We start from the raw sequence: 15,000 nt of genomic DNA, 5'->3' as shown, positions 1-15,000 counted from the left end.
AGGAGGAAATAGAGTGATGGGGATAGTCAAAGGGACAAAATAAATGGCTGACAAACTTTTGTTTTGTCAGGCTGGGTAAATGAAAAGCAGTGTGGGGGTTGCCTTGCTCATCATTCATTGGGGAGGTTGTTGGCGCTTACACTGGAATATCACCCAAATTTACCATTAACACGGCTTCCCAATACATTTCCTTAAGTATGCATGAGACCAACTACTGAATGAACTTGTGTCTCCATAAAAACGTCAAGTCTACATGCGTCACCAAATTAATAATTAGGTCATCCATATATATATATATATATATATACATACACATTAAACAAACAACTTAATTAATGATTATGGTAATTTGTTCAGGTTTTTTACTTTAAAATATTTTTTTAAACAAAGTCCAGAAAACTGTGTTTCTGCTATCAGTTAGTTAAAGAGTACTATTTAACTGTTAGCTGGACTTACGATTATAGATAGAGGGGGATACGAAAGTTGGAAATCAATAAAGACTACTATACAGTGTAATCTAANCCTAAACCCTAAACCCTAAACCCTAAACCCTAAACCCTAAACCCTAAACCCTAAACCCTATACCCTAAACCCTAAACCCTAAACCCTAAACCCTATACCCTAAACCCTATACCCTAAACCCTATACCCTAAACCCTAAACCCTAAACCCTAAACCCTAAACCCTAAACCCTAAACCCTAAACCCTAAACCCTAAACCCTAAACCCTAAACCCTAAACCCTAAACCCTAAACCCTAAACCCTAAACCCTAAACCCTAAACCCTAAACCCTAAACCCTAAACCCTAAACCCTAAACCCTAAACCCTAAACCCTAAACCCTAAACCCTAAACCCTAAACCCTAAACCCTAAACCCTAAACCCTAAACCCTAAACCCTAAACCCTAAACCCTAAACCCTAAACCCTAAACCCTAAACCCTAAACCCTAAACCCTAAACCCTAAACCCTAAACCCTAAACCCTAAACCCTAAACCCTAAACCCTAAACCCTAAACCCTAAACCCTAAACCCTAAACCCTAAACCCTAAACCCTAAACCCTAAACCCTAAACCCTAAACCCTAAACCCTAAACCCTAAACCCTAAACCCTAAACCCTAAACCCTAAACCCTAAACCCTAAACCCTAAACCCTAAACCCTAAACCCTAAACCCTAAACCCTAAACCCTAAACCCTAAACCCTAAACCCTAAACCCTAAACCCTAAACCCTAAACCCTAAACCCTAAACCCTAAACCCTAAACCCTAAACCCTAAACCCTAAACCCTAAACCCTAAACCCTAAACCCTAAACCCTAAACCCTAAACCCTAAACCCTAAACCCTAAACCCTAAACCCTAAACCCTAAACCCTAAACCCTAAACCCTAAACCCTAAACCCTAAACCCTAAACCCTAAACCCTAAACCCTAAACCCTAAACCCTAAACCCTAAACCCTAAACCCTAAACCCTAAACCCTAAACCCTAAACCCTAAACCCTAAACCCTAAACCCTAAACCCTAAACCCTAAACCCTAAACCCTAAACCCTAAACCCTAAACCCTAAACCCTAAACCCTAAACCCTAAACCCTAAACCCTAAACCCTAAACCCTAAACCCTAAACCCTAAACCCTAAACCCTAAACCCTAAACCCTAAACCCTAAACCCTAAACCCTAAACCCTAAACCCTAAACCCTAAACCCTAAACCCTAAACCCTAAACCCTAAACCCTAAACCCTAAACCCTAAACCCTAAACCCTAAACCCTAAACCCTAAACCCTAAACCCTAAACCCTAAACCCTAAACCCTAAACCCTAAACCCTAAACCCTAAACCCTAAACCCTAAACCCTAAACCCTAAACCCTAAACCCTAAACCCTAAACCCTAAACCCTAAACCCTAAACCCTAAACCCTAAACCCTAAACCCTAAACCCTAAACCCTAAACCCTAAACCCTAAACCCTAAACCCTAAACCCTAAACCCTAAACCCTAAACCCTAAACCCTAAACCCTAAACCCTAAACCCTAAACCCTAAACCCTAAACCCTAAACCCTAAACCCTAAACCCTAAACCCTAAACCCTAAACCCTAAACCCTAAACCCTAAACCCTAAACCCTAAACCCTAAACCCTAAACCCTAAACCCTAAACCCTAAACCCTAAACCCTAAACCCTAAACCCTAAACCCTAAACCCTAAACCCTAAACCCTAAACCCTAAACCCTAAACCCTAAACCCTAAACCCTAAACCCTAAACCCTAAACCCTAAACCCTAAACCCTAAACCCTAAACCCTAAACCCTAAACCCTAAACCCTAAACCCTAAACCCTAAACCCTAAACCCTAAACCCTAAACCCTAAACCCTAAACCCTAAACCCTAAAACCCTAAACCCTAAACCCTAAACCCTAAACCCTAAACCCTAAACCCTAAACCCTAAACCCTAAACCCTAAACCCTAAACCCTAAACCCTAAACCCTAAACCCTAAACCCTAAACCCTAAACCCTAAACCCTAAACCCTAAACCCTAAACCCTAAACCCTAAACCCTAAACCCTAAACCCTAAACCCTAAACCCTAAACCCTAAACCCTAAACCCTAAACCCTAAACCCTAAACCCTAAACCCTAAACCCTAAACCCTAAACCCTAAACCCTAAACCCTAAACCCTAAACCCTAAACCCTAAACCCTAAACCCTAAACCCTAAACCCTAAACCCTAAACCCTAAACCCTAAACCCTAAACCCTAAACCCTAAACCCTAAACCCTAAACCCTAAACCCTAAACCCTAAACCCTAAACCCTAAACCCTAAACCCTAAACCCTAAACNGGGGGGGGGGGGGGGGGGGGGGGGGGGGGGGGGGGGGGGGGGGGGGGGGGGGGGGGGGGGGGGGGGGGGGGGGGGGGGGGGGGGGGGGGGGGGGGGGGGGGGGGGGGGGGGGGGGGGGGGGGGGGGGGGGGGGGGGGGGGGGGGGGAGAGAGAGAGAGAGAGAGAGATTTGGTTATATAAAGGAGGTTGGGTTGTTTGATTTTTGTTGTCTATGAGAGAAAGACAGAGAGTAATTAAGGTTTGTAAGTGTGATGGAAGAACATGTTCTGAGCCCATTAGCTGTGAGTCATCTTCTTCAACATACGTTGAGAAGTCTGAGCGTCCATGAAAACTCTCAGTGGGTTTATGCGGTGTTTTGGAGGATACTGCCAAGAAATTACCCTCCACCCAAGTAAGCCCAAAACCAATGGCTTCCACTTTTAGTATCCTAATTAATATAATAAAATGCATTACTTGCATTGGTGTTCATAGCAGATGGGATGCTCAAGGCGGTTATGACAGATCAAGAAGGAACAGAAGAAACTGGTACACACTGCAGTTTATGTGCGCACTTAATTTTTAATTATATGTCTAAACGTTGAGAAATGGCAGGATACTAGTCTGGGAAGATGGTTTCTGCAACTTCGCCGCCACTTCATCGTCAGCCAGCTATATTGCCAATTGTCAGGGACTTCAACCAGAGCTCTTCTTTAAGATGTCGCATGAGATCTATAGTTACGGAGAAGGGTAAGTTGTTGTAACAAATTCAAACCAATTCAATCAATTTCTTCTAATTCTTTTACTATTCACAGTTTAATCGGAAAAGTCGCGGCCGATCATAGTCATAAGTGGATTTACAGTGAACCAAATGATCAAGAAATAAGCTTGTTGTCGTCGTCGTCGTGGCACAATAACAACTCAGCTGACATAGTACTAATTATTTTAATTAACCATCTCTGTTGTGTTGTTTATTAATTTCCCATTTTGTGCCTCTTCAAGTAATTAAAAGAATCATGCATGATTTTACAGCAACCTAGAACTTGGGAGGCGCAGTTTCAGTCGGGCATAAAGGTATAGTTGACCAAACGAGGAGGTTAGTTAGATCTAATATTTCTGACACCCTTATTGGTCTTGCTAATTAAACCCATTGTGTTGCAGACCATAGCTCTTATAGCGGTTCGGGAAGGAGTTGTTCAATTAGGAGCTATTCACAAGGTTCTCTCTCTACTTATAAATTATATATTTAGACAATTTGAGGGATAAAAAATTAATGATTGCCAGTTTGATTCTAATTTGTTAGTAACATATATGTACTTACTTTCCTGTTCACTATATATTAAAGGTTGTTGAAGATTTGAGCTGTGTGGTATTTTTAAGAAAGAAATTCCACTATATAGAAAGGATCCCGGGTGTGCTTTTGCCACATCCGTCGTCCTCGTCGTCGGTATGTCCTATCAAGCTGGTCGATGGGTGTGGCGAGTCAGATATATGGCAATTCTCTGGAAGAGGAAGAGCAAACCCTGGATATGAACTTTACGATGGCCACTCGTACTTGAACCATCAATTGATCAGAGTAACTCCCTCCATGAGCAGCCTTGAGGCTCTCCTTTCAAAGCTACCTTCGGTGGTGCCTTTGCCGCTGCCGCTGCCGCTCAGCTCACAGTCACCACTGCCACTACAACAGAGGCAATTACAGTCCATATCCATGGAAAAGGTGGCCAAGGAAGAGATTGACCAAGAGTTATATGTGGATGAGACCAGCACTTCCATCTCGCCGCCTTATTGCTATCATTGTCAAAATCAAGAATTTTAGCTGCTATGACATGCATGCATGTCAATAGTTCTATTTACATTGTTGACATTACCCACCATTTTTCCCCTGTGCAGCTTTGGAAAAGAGATTTGAAACGGGAAAAGTTGTTAAATCTCCATTCAAATATATACTAGAAATATAATTATAATAGGTTCTGACACGATAGGATTTGTTCTTTATCTAAAACAATTTTCTTAAATCACTTTGAGCCTAAGGTAAGGCTAAAATATTTCTAAACACTTTCTTCTTAAATATTTATTTACAATCTACAAGATAATGTACATTTATTTGAGAATGGTCGGGTTCTTATGAGGTATCATTGGGTGGGGCAACATAAGAATTAAATGGTAGTTGGAAAGGACGAGATTGAAAACTCAAACAAGGTATATACAAGTGTAAAGATTTAGTGAGTAAGACGATACAAGATGTACAATTAATAGAGATTTTAGGTGGGTGTGGGTGTGGGTGTGGGTGTGGGTGTAGGCGTGGGTTTTCAGAGATGGTACAACATTCCTACCTCAAGAGTAGACGCATGGGGTAAATTGAGGGGGTAACTGGGTCCCCTGCTATTCCTCCTTAACAATTCATACCCATAATTAATTATAAGCTTTCGTAGCATGCTGGATCCCTGCTTTGCTTTAGTATGCGCCTGACCCAATATGTAAGCAACTCCTGCTTCCCTTGCTTCCATCAACTCCTGCAGTTCCTCCATTGCTGTTGCCTCAACTTTTGGACTCTCCGGCACAATAAACCTCACCCTTTTCCTGGGTGCCCGGACGATACGATTCCGACATCGTGGTGACATTATTTCCCTATGCTCAGACGTCTCCCCTAACTCTTCATCATCATCCTCTTGCATTTGAATTCCGTCTCTATGCGTACAGCACATTCCAACTACTGTCATTCTCTCATTTTCCTTCCAAATATCATCCTCTGCATTAGCATTGCAACCACTGGATTCCACCTTCTGTGATCTTATAAACTCAGCTATACTACATACAAGATCTTTTTCAAACTCGGTGTCATCCTTGTGCACATCTCTGTATCCATATCGCACAACGCACCTGTACAACCTGTACTCACGAGCTCCAATTCGACCAACTAGGAACCGCTCTTCAGGTTTAACATGTGGGACTGGAACAGACTTGATGCAAAGAAAAACCACCACCTGGTGGAACGCAGGAAGGTTGGTCACGAAGTGTGAAAACATTGCTGGAAGCCCTGAGACAAGTTCAGTGTGCACAATGCCAATCCCGCGGACTCGGACAATACCTAGACTGGATCCCACACTAAGCAACCAATTCATTGAGACCTTATTTTGAAAATCAAATTCATACTTCTTCAGCGTTCCATAGTGCCACACATACATAATAATCATGAAGACCACGGCAAGCACAATGGGAACCCATGCTCCTTCTAGAAACTTAATGAGAGAAGCTGAAAAATACATGGCTTCAATTGACCCAAAGAAGACCACAAAGAAAATTGCTAGGACAACACTCTGGTGCCAGCAAATCACAATGACCAACGACATTAAACAGGTCGTCACCAACATCACCGTGATTACTGCCAAGCCTGTTTCACCGAAACAAATAAATATATAAAACCAGCACGCTCATTTAGCCTTAAAATCATGGAACCAAGTGTATCTCCAAGAAGAGATAACACCCAGCAATCATTAATTGTGGTTTCATACCTGATGCATTACCCAAACGTTTTGTATCTCTGAAACCAATTGTAACGGCTAAGCATAATAGCATCAGGATCCAATTAATCTCAGGGATATAAATTTGACCATGAATTTTAGATGATGTATGAACTATTTTGACTCTGGGGAAGCAATTCAAAGCAGAGCATTGCTTAATAATCGAGAAAGTTCCAGTGATGATGGCCTGGCTTCCTACTACAGCAGCAAGGATGGCAATTACTAGAACAGGCCAACGTAACTTCTCTGGACAATAAATAAGAAGCACCTAAGATCAGATCAGATCAGCTGGAAGCAACCATATTACATAAATATCATGTAAAGTAACTAAAAGTACCTGGAACAGATATATAGAATCCAATTCGATAATCATTTGGTATCGAATGATGTTGAGATAGATACGCAGCCTGCCCCATATAAGCTAAAACCAAAGATGGATACACCATAAAGCTAAATGCAATCTGTCACAAATTATTTGACAAAGGAAGCTTCTTCAGATCAGAGATTTACACGAACAGATTACATACAGATTGAAGATGAACTTGCGCAGATACAGTCATTACGAGAATATTTCTTTTTTTCAAACAAGACCAATATAGATCTCAATCAGGATTCATTTTAAAACCAAACGCCAATACGTATGAATCTTCAAAATCTGAAACCAAACCAGAGATACCCAGTTACCTGGATGGATGATTGTGAAAAGTGTCCAAGATCAGCAAACATGGCTTCTGAACCTGGAAGAGTCAAACAACATTTCATAAACTAACGGAACATCTGCCTCTGAAAGGATGAATTTCAAAAATTGTATCACCATTGGTTACCAGTTATACAAAGTAGAATCCCTCCTAGTGACATCCAACCTCCTCTCCTTGTTTTCTTCAAGAATAGGAACATATGATAAGGAGAAAGTGCTTGATAAACATGAGGATTCCAGTGAATGATGTTGTATAAACCAATTGCACTAATGCACAGAAGCCATGTTGTAACTATAGGAGCAAACAAGAACCCAACCCTGTGCGTTCCATAATGTTGAAGGGCAAACAAGCCTATCAGTATGATGCACGCAGCTGGAACTTCCACATCTGCGATAATATCAACGTTTGAAAAGGAAGTCTTGCCTGGATCAAGCATGTTCTAATGACCTTCGAATAACATTTTATAGATGCACGGCTGCAGTAGGTGTTGAAGGGTCACTACATACATGTATCTACTAGTGACCCTTCAACAGTAGGTACTTCAGGCATTAACAAAATTTTCCAAAAGAAGGAAACCTTCACGATACATTGGAATTCAAAATCAAATACACTGTAAAATCTACAAGCTTTTACTTTGTCAGAGATGAATCCAACAGAGCGAAATTCGTCACCATCTTTCTGTTAAATCGCCAATAAACTCAAAGTTTTAAAGCTGTTGTGTTTTAACAAATTTAATTATATCAAGATTTTAACATTCCCCCTCTCTTGTGAGCTTAGAAATGTATAAAAAGCCAGCAAGTGAAAATCAATATTAGCAAGGGTTCAAAGCTCTAATATCATGTTAAACACCAATCAAACCAAAAGCTTGAGCAGATGGATTATGGTAAAATTAATTACATTAATACTAAAACACATTCAACCACTGGTTCAATGGCAAACAAAGTGATGATGATAGAAAAATGGAGCAAGGTTTTAAATCTTACATTTATGATGCTGTTTTGACATCGTGAACTCCAGTCCAGAGACAGCAGAAAAAACTATGACAGTCCAAAACAAGACCAATTAGTTACAAACAAATACCCTACGTCGTTTGTTTGTTTGTTTCTTAAACTCACAACCAAGAAAGGGAATGCCATAAATACCAGAAATAGCAGGCGTTAAGATGCCGTCGCCAATTACCATACACGTCCCGATCAAAGCCAGAATGAGCAAAAGTGTCTGCAATACCTTATGCGATTCTAACGTGGATTTCAGCTTAGATGCAAAGCTTTTTTTGGGTGGCAAAATTATGGTTTCTTTCTTGTACTCAGCCAGCTCCTCGTCTGCCGCTTGAACATTGGGCAACCAGCCGACTCGGGCGTGTCGACACAACAATGAGTAGAGAGCAAAAGTCCCTCCCTCGCCATTATCGTCTGCTTTGAGCACAATAAATACATATTTGAGCAAAGGGACAATGGTAAGGGTCCAGAAAATGAATGACAAAACGCCGTAAATCTCTTCGTTGGTCTTCGAGTGTTCAATGTCTTCTTCAGCAAAAGTGTTCCTATACACGTATAGAGGTGAGGTGCTTAAATCACCATAGACGACCCCAAGACTCTGAAAAGCTAGAGTCAGAACTGTCTTCCATGAATCCTTCTGCAATTAAAGGGAGGGTAAATTAGAAACTAAGATGGATTCTCATTCAGAAACTGTGGAGATTAGGAATTAATGCAGAGTTGAGAGATTTTTAGCTCACCTTAGCATACTTCGGATAAACCCCAGTTTCCAGATCCATAAGCAGAGGGCTCAAAATTTGAACAAGACCATGGTTGGAGAGAATACCGAATTGTTGAGATAAGAAGTTAGGCGAATGCAGCAAGGAACGTGAATATCAATCAATATGGAGAGAGATTTATTTAAAAAGAAGGGGAAAATGTTTGGAAAAGAGATGAGATAATAAACGTGGGTTTTAATTGAAAATAGAAAAGCAGGTGAACCACCACGAATTCAGACAAGGCAGAAGAGGCAAACACGAAAAGACACAGCGGGAGGATGGTTTAGAGGTTTTAGAGCGAGAGTAATCAAGTTTTGAGGTCCGTAAGAAGTTGGCCTGACTGCTATGAATTCTGGAAACCTTCTAATGGGAATTGGAGCGAGCGAATTGAGTGGATGGAAGCTGACGTAACTTCCAAATTCTTGTGAGATCAACTAAACTCATATCTAATAAATAATCTTTATTATCCGATTGATTCAGTAATTATGTTTTTGACAGTAGGAGAGAATATAATTACTCATTACAAGCTTCAATCTTTACAATATATTAATTAAAGAATTACATTTTTTCTATTCTTTTTTTAGTTCAAAAAAAGGGAACACACATGTATGTAAGGTAAGGGAGAACTAAAGCGTCAGTTTTAGATGGATTCATAATATTAGTAGTCATATCAGTAGTTTGAATTTTGAACAAAGTTGACTAAGCTTTTCCCTCATCTTCTTTCTTCTTCCTCCTCTCTCACACACATTTCTCACCGACAATTCTCATCGGGGAACTCGACAAAACCCCAATAATGTTGGTTTAATTTTGTTGTTATGCTAAGCAATGTTGAGAGGGAGAAGCTTTTGATTAAATGAATTTTTATAGTCTATTGATTGTCTGTACTTACAGGCCAATTTATGTTCCCTGGAGGTAATTCACTTTCCTGTACATTTATATCTTATGAGTTCAATAGACAAGCATATTATTAATGTTGATTTGGTGAACTAATTTTTTGACGTGGATCTCATATGGGTTTTCTTTTTTATTCTTGTTTTTAAAGTGAGGTGGTTGGTTTTTGTATTGTGTTGCGGACATTGATTCCTTAAAATAAAATTCCCTCTTCGTGAATCCTGATCATCAATGACAAGTGTCATATATGTATGGCTTGTGACATGGAAACCCACCATTATAATACATCAAAGCTTATCCACTCCTTATTTTTATATTAAAGTTTGTGCTGTTGAAATGTATAAACAAATGTAGAACCAGACAACACTGAAGTCGAACCCATATTTTATTCCTGTGTTATGTATTTGTGTAATAATATATACAAAGATTTGGCGTGCTGGGTGACGATGACCTTCGTTTTTTAGGCCACAGTTATTTTTTCACGTATTATCTTAATAATTCTTGATATTGGTAAAGTTTATACAAAAGGTGCAAATCAAAACTGGAGGCCCTTTAGATAGATTTCTCTTAAGCTTGTCTAGGGTGTCGTCTGGTTCTGGCGGAGAAATTAATAAAACGTCTAATTCTAGTGGGGGTAAAATGTGTTGGTAGACAAGGCATTTGGTTGAAAATGAAGACCCAAACCAATCCTCATTTTGCTATTGAATCAATAACACCTTCTTGGCAAAAGTTGTGGAAACGTTGCAGCCAGATATGATGATCACATCTTATCTCTATAAGCAGAAAAGAAAAGAGTAGTTAATATTCATCTGGAAATGTTTGCCGGGGATATATGTTGGAACTGTAGTCCATGCATAATTTACAGAGCCTTTGAATACTTGGAGACAGTTTGCCACTATGTCTCCAATAACGTGCATCTGAAGCCATGTAGCCGGAGTGCACACAACTGTTGAGATATAATTAAAAGTATTAAAAAATGAAGATATGATTTAGAGTAGTTGAGATATGATTCAATATTCAAACTACCAAGATTTTAGAAGAGTGTTAGTAGATTTGAATTTATCTTAAATTTACATGATTTACTATTTCTGGTACAGAGTATAAGCTATCAATACTCTAATTGTGTAACCCTCCAGTAGACAATAACCAAGTTCGTTTGACACGAGGTCTAGTGATTATTTTCTTTCACAAAACAAAAATGGCAGTAGCTAGTTTTTCTTCTTCTGCACCGTTGTTACCAATCTTTAATGGTAAGAAATATGAGTGGTGGAGCGTTAAGATGATGCTCAGATCGCAGGAGCTATGGGACTTGGTGGAGCACGGGTTTGTTAATCTATTAAAACCCACCATAGAAGAAAAGGAGAGACTAAGAGAGACCAAGAAAAACGATGTCAAGGCTCTATTCATTATTCAGCAAGCAGTTCATGAGACTATTTTTTCACTAATTGCAGCAACAACCACATCAAAGCAGGCATGGTCAATTCTATTGGAGGAGTTTCTAAGAGATTCAAAGGTCATGACAGTGAAATTGCAATCTCTAAGACGTGATTTTGAAACTCTATTCATGACGAATGACTAATCAAAAATGTGATTTTGAAACTCTATTCATGACGAATGGCTAATCAATTGCTGATTTTTTGTCAAAAGCAATGGCAATAGTCAGTCAGACGCGTACCTATGGAGAGAAAATTTCAGATGAAACAATTGTTGCAAAGATGTTGAGAAGCTTGACTCCAAAGTGACCATGTGGTGGCTGCCATAGAAGAAGCTAAGGATCTATCCATACTCTCCGTTGATGAACTGATGGGCTCGATTCAGGCTCATGAGGCAAGAATCAATAGATCATCAAAAAGGAATGAAAAAAAGGCACTTCAGTGAAGGAGACAACCAACCATGAAAACAACGAAAGAGAAAATATTCATTTAGTAGGTAGAAGTCGTAGAAGAGGAAGATTTCGCAACTTCCATGGTGGTCGTGATAACAAGGGTAGATGGAGAAGTGATGGACAGAGACAATTCAATGAACAAAGGAATGTCATACAATGTTATAGAAGGTATGGGTACACAAAATCTGATTGTTGGTATAAAAATCAACGAATGAATTTTGCAGCAGAGAATGAAGATGAAGAAGAAAAGTTGTTTATGGCATGCATGGATACTAATCCAAAAAAAAGTGACTTATGGTTTGTTGATAGCGGATGCTCGAACCATATGACAGGCACCAAATCCTTATTCAAAGAGCTTGATGAGATACAAAAAATTAAGGTGCAACTTGAAAACACAAAAGAGATGCAAGTTGAGGGAAAAGATACAATGAAAGTCGAAACCAATCATGGTAAGATAAAACAATTAGATAATGTTCAATTTGTACCTGATTTAAGGTACAATTTATTGAGTGTTGGACAATTGATGACCAGAGGACATTCCGTTATATTTGATGACAAGACATGTGTCATTACACATAAGAAATTAGGTCATAAAGTTCAAATTGTCATGACTTCAAATAAGATGTTTCCACTTGATGTTTCTAATAGGGAGGATTTTGCTCTTACTACTAGCACTAAAGATGACTCAACATTATGGCATCTCAGATATGGAGATCTTCATATGAACGGCCTGAAAATAATCAGAGATAAAGGTATGGTTTTCGGTTACCAAGAATCGACTCAACTAATTTATGTGAAGGGAGTTCTTTCCTGTTGGAGAAGCTAGAAGAGCTTCATATTGTCTAGAACTAATTCATGCTGATTTATGTGAGCCAATGCAAACGAAGTCCTTGGGTGGGAGTATATATTTTTTACTATTCATTGATGATTATAGTCGAATGAGCTGGGTTTAATTCTCAGCATAAGTCAAAAACTTTTCAGAAGTTCTAGATTTTTAAAGCTATGGTGGAGAACCAAAGTGGCTGTCACATTAAAGTGTTTCATACAGACAGAGGTGACGAGTTCATATCTAAAAAGTTCAATAAGTTTTGTGAAGAAGAGGGCATCCAAAGGGAATTAACAGCTCCCTACACTCCAGAACAAAATGACAAGAAGTATGTTACAAGCAAGGAGACTACCAAACCAATTTTGGGCAGAAGCCGTAACAACATTTGTTTATCTATTAAACATCTCACCAACAAAGGCGGTTATGAATCGAACTCCTTATGAAGCATGACATGAAAGGAAACCATTTGTAAGTCATGTACGAATCTTTGGTTGTGTTGCTTATGCTTTAAAACATCCTCAAATTCGTCAAAAGCTTGATGAAAAATCTGAAAAATGCATTTTCATTGACTATTGTACTCCGGGCATATAAATTATACAACCCCATCAGTGAAAAGATTTTAGTTAGAAGGGGTGTAATATTTAATGAAAACTTGAGTTGGGATTGGAGTAAAGAACCGGAACAACAAAAGATTACAGTTGAAGTTTCCCCAAATGAAGAGACAAGGGCAACGCCAGTGCATCTCCTAGTGCATCCACTGCAACACAAAATGTGTCAAATTCATCATCTTCAGCATCACTAAACAACCATTCTTCTTTGGAAAGTGAGTGCCACACAAAATGTCACTTGGCCGTAGGCGACACAATAACAAATTGGCTTAACGCACTTGTCGTTGGAAAATGAGTGCCACACAATCGCTAGTCCGCTGCCTTCAAAAGTGTGATTGTGTCAAGTGGTATCAAAAGCCTTGTCAAAATAAAAGTTCTGTACTTGACCTCTGCAACTTTGAATCGAGGGGGAGTGTTGAGATATGATTTAAAGTATGAGATATGATTCAAATATTTAAACTACCAAGATTTTAGGAGATTTTAGAAGATTGTTAGTAGATTTAAATTTATATATATTTACATTATTTACTATTTTTTGTCCAGTGTATATACAGTAATTGTGCAACCCTCTAAGTATAAGTCAATAGACAATATGTTTACATAGTAGCTTTCATCTATTTTATTTATTTCTCTCTCTCTCACTATTCCTTTTTTCCCAACAACCCCTCTGGATCCAAGAGCTCTGGCTACCGATTCAAAGATGGATGGCTTCTCAAAAAGCTGTTGTGCAGGACCTGAAGATGCACTCGAAAATTACAGCGTGAAAAGATACCCTCAGGCAGATAGTTTACCTATGGGATCAGAAGAATCCACTATAATAGCATCATAAGTCCCTTCGGGACAGCCTTCAAAAATGAAACTCCTGTAAACGTTTAAAAGCAAGAAGAATCCAAGCAGAAGTCCATGGCTAGGGAGAAAAAACTAAGCATAGCTGACTACCATCGCCAATATGAAGTGTGACACGTGGATATACAGCTAAGGGGGAAAAACAGCATTTTCTTTTAAGGAGGAACACAATGGCAAAGTTCACAGCATATTTGTCCTGTTTATTTTGAAGGAAAGATTATAATGAAGACCCACATTTGTTTTAACTAAGATACTTGTTAGACCTTCCATCTCAAAGATGTATCCCAAAGATGTATGCAAACTCCTATTGAGCTAGATGTCCCATAAAGTTACCCAAAAAATTGACTTCCACAAAACTCCCCCTCTTTGAAGTTTGAATAGAGGATGGAAGAACACATCCATAACAACCGTAAGACAGATCTATTACAGGCCAAGAAAATATCACTAGATTTCTGGCTCCACATTTGAATTAAAGCCATAGCAAGCAATAGAGAGAGTGCAAGAATGTGATAATCGCATGCGAATTGAGAATGGCAATGGATCTAAATGAATGTTGAATGAAATACCAATCTTAACAATGTTCATATGAACTCATGTCACTTCAACGAAAAAACACAAGAAGGGGTCTTCTCAACTATTTTGTCTCCATTTACTAACTACCCTCAAATTTGACTTCACAACGTATGCGCGGCGCCGGATTTGACCGTTACACGTTTCCAACTGTAGAGTGACGTTTTGAAAGATTTAAGATCCGTTTTCAGATTAAGCTTCTTATACCTTCTTCTATTTTTAGCTTCTTCCATTCTCACCTCTTTGTAATTTAATTCCCAAAATTTAATATTTGATCGTATCTTCCTAAATCTGGATTCCATTGGGTTGGTGGGCTTTCCATCAGTGGTGTGCTGTCATTTCCATTCTCCTCCAACCGCATGATCACACCGACTGAATGCCTCACGTTTCTTCGACCGATCAAATGGGAGACTTTTAAGATTTTTCCTTTTCTTTCCTTTTTTCCTTCCTTTTTTGGGAAAATGCGAAAGCGCTGCCAGTTACATTTTATTTTAATATACACAACCATTCATTTTGAATTGTCGATCTAATACGTAAAGTCGGGAGTCAATACTAAAGTTTATCATATTTAAACACTACATATATATATTCGACAAAAAAAAAAAAAAAAAAA

General features: G+C 39.0%; 2 protein-coding genes and 1 long non-coding RNA gene across 5 annotated transcripts; 1 reads left to right on the top strand and 2 right to left on the bottom strand.

Annotated features, from left to right (window-relative positions):
* The first annotated feature begins 2,964 nt into the window (after positions 1-2,964).
* LOC111491758 (protein RICE SALT SENSITIVE 3-like) lies at positions 2,965-4,763 on the top strand. Of its 2 annotated transcripts, none has more exons than XM_023140771.1 (7): positions 2,965-3,204; positions 3,285-3,338; positions 3,405-3,539; positions 3,605-3,722; positions 3,822-3,863; positions 3,951-4,007; positions 4,135-4,763. In XM_023140771.1, exons 1-7 carry the CDS (start codon positions 3,065-3,067, stop codon positions 4,603-4,605), a joined length of 1,017 nt encoding a protein of 338 aa, XP_022996539.1. In that variant the 5' UTR covers positions 2,965-3,064; the 3' UTR covers positions 4,606-4,763. The 2 variants fall into 2 exon arrangements, with proteins under 2 accessions (XP_022996539.1, XP_022996540.1); XM_023140772.1 differs by having other exon boundaries at positions 2,966-3,204; positions 3,288-3,338.
* A 71-nt stretch (positions 4,764-4,834) lies between these two features.
* On the bottom strand, positions 4,835-9,174 carry LOC111491751 (potassium transporter 6-like). Of its 2 annotated transcripts, XM_023140762.1 has the most exons (9): positions 8,744-9,174; positions 8,151-8,643; positions 7,992-8,045; positions 7,135-7,395; positions 6,995-7,047; positions 6,648-6,771; positions 6,302-6,556; positions 5,097-6,180; positions 4,898-5,066 (listed from the first exon to the last, which is right to left on the bottom strand). In XM_023140762.1, the coding sequence occupies exons 1-8, from the start codon at positions 8,780-8,782 to the stop codon at positions 5,099-5,101; spliced, it is 2,361 nt and encodes a 786-aa protein (XP_022996530.1). In that variant the 5' UTR covers positions 8,783-9,174; the 3' UTR covers positions 4,898-5,066; positions 5,097-5,098. The 2 variants fall into 2 exon arrangements, with proteins under 2 accessions (XP_022996531.1, XP_022996530.1); XM_023140763.1 differs by having other exon boundaries at positions 4,835-6,180; positions 8,744-8,877.
* A 1,137-nt stretch (positions 9,175-10,311) lies between these two features.
* Positions 10,312-14,483, bottom strand: LOC111491764. The gene is made up of 3 exons (XR_002719760.1): positions 13,632-14,483; positions 10,516-10,598; positions 10,312-10,425 (listed from the first exon to the last, which is right to left on the bottom strand). It is a non-coding gene; the product is annotated as an uncharacterized LOC111491764 (long non-coding RNA).
* Positions 14,484-15,000: the final 517 nt, after the last annotated feature.

Source organism: Cucurbita maxima, unplaced genomic scaffold (assembly GCF_002738345.1).
Source record: "Cucurbita maxima cultivar Rimu unplaced genomic scaffold, Cmax_1.0 Cma_Scf00017, whole genome shotgun sequence".
NCBI lineage: Eukaryota > Viridiplantae > Streptophyta > Magnoliopsida > Cucurbitales > Cucurbitaceae > Cucurbita > Cucurbita maxima.
The sequence above is the reverse complement of the archived record's forward strand: the minus strand, read 5'-3'. Positions and strand labels throughout refer to the sequence as shown.

Excerpts from the sequence above, each read along its gene's own strand:
- LOC111491758 (XM_023140771.1), top strand. The coding sequence starts at position 3,065 with ATGGAAGAACATGTTCTGAGCCCATTAGCTGTGAGTCATCTTCTTCAA. Across the intron at positions 3,205-3,284 it reads AGAAATTACCCTCCACCCAA|CAGATGGGATGCTCAAGGCG; the intron begins GTAAGCCCAAAA and ends TGGTGTTCATAG. Across the intron at positions 3,723-3,821 it reads ATAACAACTCAGCTGACATA|CAACCTAGAACTTGGGAGGC; the intron begins GTACTAATTATT and ends ATGATTTTACAG.
- LOC111491751 (XM_023140762.1), bottom strand. The coding sequence starts at position 8,782 with ATGGATCTGGAAACTGGGGTTTATCCGAAGTATGCTAAG. Across the intron at positions 6,772-6,994 it reads TTTCACAATCATCCATCCAG|ATTGCATTTAGCTTTATGGT; the intron begins GTAACTGGGTAT and ends AATTTGTGACAG. Across the intron at positions 6,181-6,301 it reads ACGTTTGGGTAATGCATCAG|GCTTGGCAGTAATCACGGTG; the intron begins GTATGAAACCAC and ends TCGGTGAAACAG.